Consider the following 7,660-nt stretch of genomic DNA (forward strand, 5'->3'; position numbering starts at 1 on the left):
CAACCATTTAAAATGCACACACATATCGGGTGGCTAGAGAAAAGAATTGGGCTGCATACTATCTGCATGACACTGATTATTTTAATTTTTGCAGTCTTTCAGCAAAATATTAATGTTCGGTTCACAAATCAGTGCATTCCTATTCCCTTTTGCTACTTTCATCTTGAATGGTGCAAGTGGAGGAAAGGCCAGTAAGCTAGAAGAACATGTGCAAGAGCAAGAAACATATTTACAAACATAAATATCCAGAGAAGCTTAGGAGATTCTCGGCACCAAGGCTTCAAGAAATTGCAGTTGCTTTGCAGAATTTAGGAACTGGTCCAGACGATGCTTAGATTGCAAAGCATCTCAGGGAAGGATTTGTGCAGCCCAAAAGAGAGTATCAATAATAATATCTAGTGTTTATAATATATTGCATTTGTATTACTGGAAGCACTTCAGATAGATCTCTCACAGCAGGCTTACCAGGAAGTGTGTGAAGTCAGCTCAGAATGTTTTAATTTGCAAACGGACTGTTATCTAGAAAACACAGATGTGTGTTTAAAAGTCTGTAGAGATTTTCAGTCATCCAGGTCATAGTTGTCCCAAGGGTGCTTTTTCAGGAGGTAACTGGACTTTCTTGTCTTTTCTTTTGAAGACGTTTCACTTCTCACCAAAGAAGCTTCTTCAGCTCTGACTATTCAGCCCCACTATCCTGTCAGAGCTGAAGAAGCTTCTTGGATGAGAAGTGAAAAGACTTCAAAAGAAAAAAAACAAGAAAGTCCAGTTATCTCCTGGAAAAGCACCTTTGGGACAGATTTGTATTCATAAACACTTATTTTCTGTGTTTCCCAGAAAATAAGACAGGGTCTTATTTTCTTTTGACACCCCCCCCCAAAAAAAAAATAAGTGCTTGGCCTTATTTTCAGGGAGGTCTTATTATTTTTGAGATGCAGGAGGCGGTGAGCATGGTCACCTCATGGCTGCTGCTGTGTTGCAATATTTTCAGGGAGGGCTTATTTTCGGGGTAGGGCTTATTTTAGCGCATGCGCTCAAAAGCTCAATTGGGCTTATTATCCAGGGAGGTCTTATTTTCAGGGAAACAGGGTAGGACAGAAGTGGGGACCAAGCCACATGTGGCATAAACTCACCCACATTTTATTACAGATCCCAGAAATGGAACCACTGAAATTTAATGGCAAAACACCAGGATTCAGCAGTGCTATTTTTGTTTGCTTGTTTCTTGATTCCTTTCTTCTTCTTAACAAAAAAAGAGGTAAAATGCCCCCAAGGGAGGCAATAAATAAATAGTGCCAGGTCAAAAGAAAGTTACTCCTCTCATTTACCTAATGAGTTCTAAAGTTAACAAAGATTTTAAAAGGAGACTCTTGAGCTACAAAGACAGCCCATGTGTTGTAGTGGTTAAGGCATCAAGCTATAAACCAGGAGGTTGTGAATTCTAGTCCCGCTTTAGGCACATAGCCAGTTGGGTGACCTTGGGCCAGTCACTCTCTCTCAGTCCTACAAAACAGGCAACTCCTGTAGAATTGCAATTTGGCAAATTTTGTAAAATATATTATGGAATAAAAATTATTACAAAGCATTTCATGACATCATACAAAATGTCATGAAATATTTTCTTTGGTCAGCTCCTGATGTTTGACTGTGCACTATATATATGTGTGTGCACTATATATATAAACTCTAAATATATACCTTCTTCCCTGGCTTCAGCTGATAAGGAGGAGGCCTTTGGCTTAATGGCTAAGACATTTGCCTAAGATGCAATACAGCACAGGTTCGAATCCCAGTAAGGGTATGGCTAGCTGATGAGAGCTAAATAGCTTGAAATAGATCTATACTAGTCTCCCTTTATTTATTTATCAGCACAAATAAAACACACACACACACACACATATATACATACACACACACATACATACACACACACAAACACACACATACATATACATACAGACACACATACAGACATACAGACATACGTGGGGCGGGAGGGCTACTTTCAAGGCAGATACAACCCCTGATTATCTGTCTGAATTTTGAAGAACTTTTCGTGTTCATTTCAAAGTCTGCCTTTGTGGAATCTGGTGAGGGAATATCTCTGATATATTGAGCTAACGGGGGGTGAGACAAAAGTTGTCTAATATTCTCTAAAAGCTCAAGAGAAGGTCTCTTTTATCCACAGACTCCCCCTCTGACTATTAGCTGTACTTCTCTATAAAGCCCAGTCTTCATTTTCCCATAACCAAAGTAACCCTCTCCAAAAAAAAAAAAAAAAAATTATGGCAAAAGTTCTGCCTACCCATAGAAAGGGCAAAAAAGATTAACCCTCACCTCCCATTATCCACTGATCAGCTCATATTTGGAGCAATGCCAGAAGGTTACATTACTAGTTTGATTAGAAAGATGGGATGAGATGTATTCACTTGTCAGTAACTATTTGTCTACTCGCTGACCTTAAAGGAGGCAAAATGAAAAGCCAGAACCACATGACCCAATTGCAGAGGTCTCTCTCTCTCTCTCTCTCTCTCTCTCTCTCTCTCTCTCTCTCTCTCTCTCTCTCTCTCTCTCTCTCTCTCTCACACACACACACACACACACACACACACACACACACAGGGAGGGAGGGGGAGAGAGAGAGATTGGTGGATTTGTGATGGCGAACTTTGAACAAAAAGTCTGAAATGGACACCTTTCCCATTAAGACATCCATGAATGTCAGATCTTCTCTGATAAGAAATTAACACAAGCCTAAAGCTTTTGCCTTTAGCTTTTGTTGATGGTGTGTCTTGTGTGTCTGTGTGTGTGTATGCGTGCTATCACTTTTCAGGGTGAATGAGGTAAAAATTGAACTTCTAAATAGAGTGTGAAATGGCCTTAGAAATTATAGCTATCTCAGGCAGCTGTAATTAAATTGTCTTTATGGATTCCCCTCACACACACACACAAAAAAACAAAACACAGCCCTAGCTGAAGAGGGCAAATGAGGTTGATATGGAAGCCTCATCAGGAATAGTTGCGAAAGGGCTCCTGAGTTTCAGGACTTAAGACACCATTTATTGGCATAAGGCAGTGATGGAATTCAAATAATTTAACAACCAGTTCTCTGCCCTAATGACCAGCTGGGCAGGCGGGGCTTGGTGATCATGTGACTGGATAGGCGTGGCCAACTCAATGTCACTCATGTTGATGGGCGCTTCGCCTTAGCTGTTGCAATGTAATAAGGGTTAGCCGTAGAGGAAGTTTCTGTAAGCAGGGCAATAAAGATTAGGCTAGAAACAACACCCAAATGTTTCCTTCCTGCCTTCCTTACAGGGATTAGCCCTGTAGAGGGGGAAAAAACAAAAGATTTCTTCCAACAACCGGTTCTCCGAACTACTTGGAAAGTTAACAATCGGTTCTCCTGAATAGGTGCCAACTGGCTGAATGCCACCCCTGGCATAAGGTGAATTAACTCAAACTATAGCTGATCTTTACAGAAAGACAGAAGTGACGTTGGTAGCAGCATGAACTTTTACTCAGGGACTTTCCTCAGCCTTTTAGGGAATTTCTTAGGAAATTCAGCGCTGTATTGCAGGTACTCCTTGACTTACGACCACAATTGGAACCAGAACGTCCGTTGATAAGCAATGTCATTGTTAAGTGAGTTATGTCCGATTTTACAACCTTTTATTTTTTTGCCATGAAGTGTATTTTTCAGTGAGACCAGTCTATCAGGGCAACCTGTTGTACCCAAATAATGGGGCAGAGGTATGCGCTTCCGCTTTCGCCATTCAGCCCCAATCCAGCAGCCTTCACAGGCAGTCGCTTTCACGACACATTGTTTTTTAAAATATGTTTTTATTGTTTAAATATTAAAATTATGGATACAGTGCAATTGTACTGGTATTCCACTTGCCATGAAACAAAGGCAAAAACGAAGTAATATATATACTATTTTAAACAGTGATAGTGCTGTACAATTATTTCTGACCATCATATTCTAGAGTATCAAATTTATCTTTCATTCTAATACCTTCATTTTAATACATATATAGTATCTCTTTCCATTTCCACCTAACTTGATTCTATCGCAATCTAACTTCCACCTCGTGCTTCCAACCATTGATAGAATCTATTCCGTATAGCATAGTAGTCTGTATCCCCTTTATCTTTTATTTTTAACGTTAGTCTGTCCATTTCCGCACTGACCAGTATCTTCCTTATTATCTTCTCTTCAAACGACAAACTATTTTGTGTTAAATTTTAAATTTACTGACAAAGAAATAAAGGGAGAGCTTTTTAGCTCTCATCAGCTAGCCATACCCTTCTGGGATTCGAACCAGGGCTGCTTGCATATTAGGCAGATGTATTAATTAACCTCTAGGCCCCGGGCTTCCCTCATTTTGTCGGCTGTACCGGGGGGAGATTAAGTGTTTTTTCTAGTGAGTCCAGTCTGTCAGGGCAACCTGAGCTATCCAAATATGAGACAGAACATACTGCTTCCCCTTTTTTGCCAAGGTTGATGTGAATCACCATGTTTGACAAGCAAATCTGACTTCCCCCATTGACTTCGTCAGAACCTCCTTGGAAAAGACATTCATGGTAATCAGATGACCCTGCAAAGATTGTACATACATGCCGGTTGCCAAGTGCCTGAATTCTGATTATGTGACCATGGAGACCTTGTGACAGTTGTAACATGTGAGGACAGGTCATAATCCATTCTTTTTCCAGCCCTGTTGTAAGTTCGAAAGGGTCCTCAAATGAATGGTCTTAATTCGAGGACTATCCGTATTCCGTCGTATGGATTTCAGTATTGATTGACTTGTTCTTTTTCTCCCCTTTCTCCCCAATGCCAGATGAACACCTCTCTGTTGGGAAGCATCGGGATGCTGAATTCTGCACCGCAGCTGCGTTGTATTAAAACCTACCAGGTGCCTCCTGTCCAACCTGCGTCTCCAGGTTCACACAATGCCCTCAAACTGGTCAGGCTTATCTGGACTTCGAACCGCAATCTTATTCTTATGGCCCATGATGGCAAAGAACATCGATTTGTGGTATAAAGTCAGGGTGTGTGAAAGAGGCTTCTCCCCCCCCCCTTCAAAAAAAACCCGGTTCTAAACCCCATTGTGTTTTGAAAGTTCTTGTAAATTGATTCTCCCTCTTTATGATCTTAATATTGGAGGTATTAAATACCCAAAGATGTATGGACCAGGATTGGCCAGACAATATATGTTGTGCTTGCTTCATCATAACAGAGCACTCCTTTAGAGCAGTGTTTCTCAACCTTGGCAACTTTGAGATGCCTGGATTTCAACTCCTAGAATTCCCCAGCCAGCTGGCTAGAGAATTCTGGGCGTTGAAGTCCACACATCTTAAAGTTGCCAAGAAAACTTTTAACTTTGGAGAAATGCAGACCCATTGATCAATTAGAACATCTTGCAAGATTTTTCTTTTTATCACTCTGAGAAAAAAACAAACAAACAGGAGCTTGAGTATGTAACTTGAGCCTGGCTAGATTGGTGAGAATCTTGATTCTACTGACTTTGAAAAAGAAAATCACTTCACAATGTTAAAACTGGTCTGAATCTCATCATTCCGAGAATGTTAAAATCCTCAGAGCCTAAATGGGGGGGGGGGATCATTCGAAGTGTTTTGAAATGTCATGTTTACCAAAGCTCATGTGTTTACACAGAAATTCTTCCAAGTTCTTGGAAGATCTTGGAGTAAGAATGCTCTGTTCATTTCTGAAATTCCAGATAGGATCAGGAGAGATCCACAAGTCCCCATACATACTCTTTTGGCATTTTCTACCTGGAAAAAAAGAGAGTGTCATATGGCACCTAAATATCAAGAATCTGTGATGCCTACTAAAGCCACTGGTTAATGGCATTAAAGACCCATTATATATTTTAGGTTTGGGGTTTTGTAAGAAAATGTATAGAAAAGGAGAAATCATTTTCTTTGTGTACTTTCTAATCAAGATGGAAACAATGGCATATTCCCATTAGCGAAAAGGTGATTTTATGTTTCTTAGGTTGGGGAGAAAGAATACCCCCAGTTATTTTTTTTTCTTCAATGAAAATGTACACAAGAATTATGAAAGAGATAATGGGGATATTGATATTTTCTTTGCTGCTATTATATGTATCAGTATCATATCTATGTATCCACAAGTGAGCTCTTCCACAGCTTCCTCTTGCAAAGAAGTGAAGACTCTTCACATTTACATCATCAAACTCTACTGTGACATAAATATGTCTCTAATTCTGACACAGCAAACTTATATCATTTGGATTAATCAGAGGAAAGAGATTTAAGAGAATTATTTAATAAAGTATATCTTTATCATTATTGCAAGAAATACGAAGAAAAGTTAACCTTCGGGTCCATTTCGAGTGTTATCCTTAATCAGAAAAAAAATTCATAATAGGCTGATTAGCATTCACATATCTCCTATGTCTTATATATTTATTTTTTTTCCTGAAAAACATTGTCTGTCTCCCATCCACCCCTTCCTTATGAAGCTGAGGGGAAAAAATGTAGAAAATATTTTATTGAAATGCTGGTGTGTTAAACATACTGTATGTATAGTATACATGGACTTCTAGACTTGAATATGAGAATACAGAGGAAAATGCTCAGTGCATGCTGATAAATTTAGCAAAAATGGTGCCTGTGGAAATTGAAGGGATGAAGAATCAAGAAAGACAACTGGATGTATTTTTTGGAGCACAGCACCTGTATCACCTCCCCAGAAATGAATGTTGTCCATCATCTTTGCCTTCCTGAATAGCACTGAAACATTCCTGGTGCTTTGCAATACATTGAGATTATCATCAAACAGTTTAATACTGTGTATGTAACTAACATTATATCAGCCATAATTAGTTACCTTAAGAATTTTAAAAAAAACAATAAGAAATTGTTCAGAATGTTTTACAGCACTGTGACTTTGTGCTATTGACTTACGGTTTGGTGGAGATAAATTCAGTTGTAAATTTTCAGTTTTTTGAGGAGAGGTGGTTAAAGAAACATATCATGTATGCACCTGGTTATGAGCACTGTCCCCAGAATACATAGAAATGTACAGCATTGTTGAATTCTATTACGATGACGGCATAAATGGTACAGTGAATGATATTTAGGGATACTCCCTGTTAGATAATTTTATTTTTATGTATAATTTCTTTTGTTACTCACACATTCTTTTTCCACATTGATTCCTGCAATCCATAGGATCCTGTTTATTTGTATGGAATGAGGAAAAAAAAGAAGATTCCTTATTGCAAGGTTGGCTAATATTTCCTGAAATAAACAAGACCCTGCAGAGTCCATTTCCAAGCAATAAGGCAAATTGGAGAGGCAGCTTTCCACATTTACTAAGCTATTTGCATAACGGTACTTGTTGCATCTCAGCAGGGAACCTCCAATTCCCCTGGGATGCTTGGATTTCTAGCTGCCATCATCCCAGAAGCAAAGGATTGTGGGAGTGGTAGCTAAAGTGTTTGAAGGGCACTTGGGGCCTATTATTAGTGTAGGTCTACTAAGGACAGAGTCCTACATTATGGTAATCTGAGGGTTGCCAATTAAAAAGGGCACTCCGGTATGGAGGTTTTTTGTTTCCCTTCAAAACACAGTAAAACATGGGTGTCAAACTCGTGGCATCACATGACAT

The 7,660-nt window shown here is 39.3% G+C and overlaps 1 protein-coding gene across 2 annotated transcripts in view; it reads left to right on the forward strand.

Moving 5' to 3' along the window:
- Window positions 1-6,661, forward strand: part of WDR7 (WD repeat domain 7) — a 239,759-nt gene extending 233,098 nt beyond the window's left edge. For both annotated transcript variants that reach the window (XM_087715346.1, XM_087715347.1), the window contains one exon: window positions 4,842-6,661. In XM_087715346.1, coding sequence (XP_087571472.1) covers window positions 4,842-5,045 — 204 coding nt within the window. In that variant the 3' untranslated portion in view covers window positions 5,046-6,661. The remainder of the gene's footprint in view (window positions 1-4,841) is intronic.
- The last annotated feature ends 999 nt before the right edge of the window (window positions 6,662-7,660 follow it).

Source organism: Thamnophis sirtalis, unplaced genomic scaffold (assembly GCF_051295495.1).
Source record: "Thamnophis sirtalis isolate CommonGarterSnake01/CBP01778 unplaced genomic scaffold, rThaSir2_p1.2 scaffold_5, whole genome shotgun sequence".
NCBI lineage: Eukaryota > Metazoa > Chordata > Lepidosauria > Squamata > Natricidae > Thamnophis > Thamnophis sirtalis.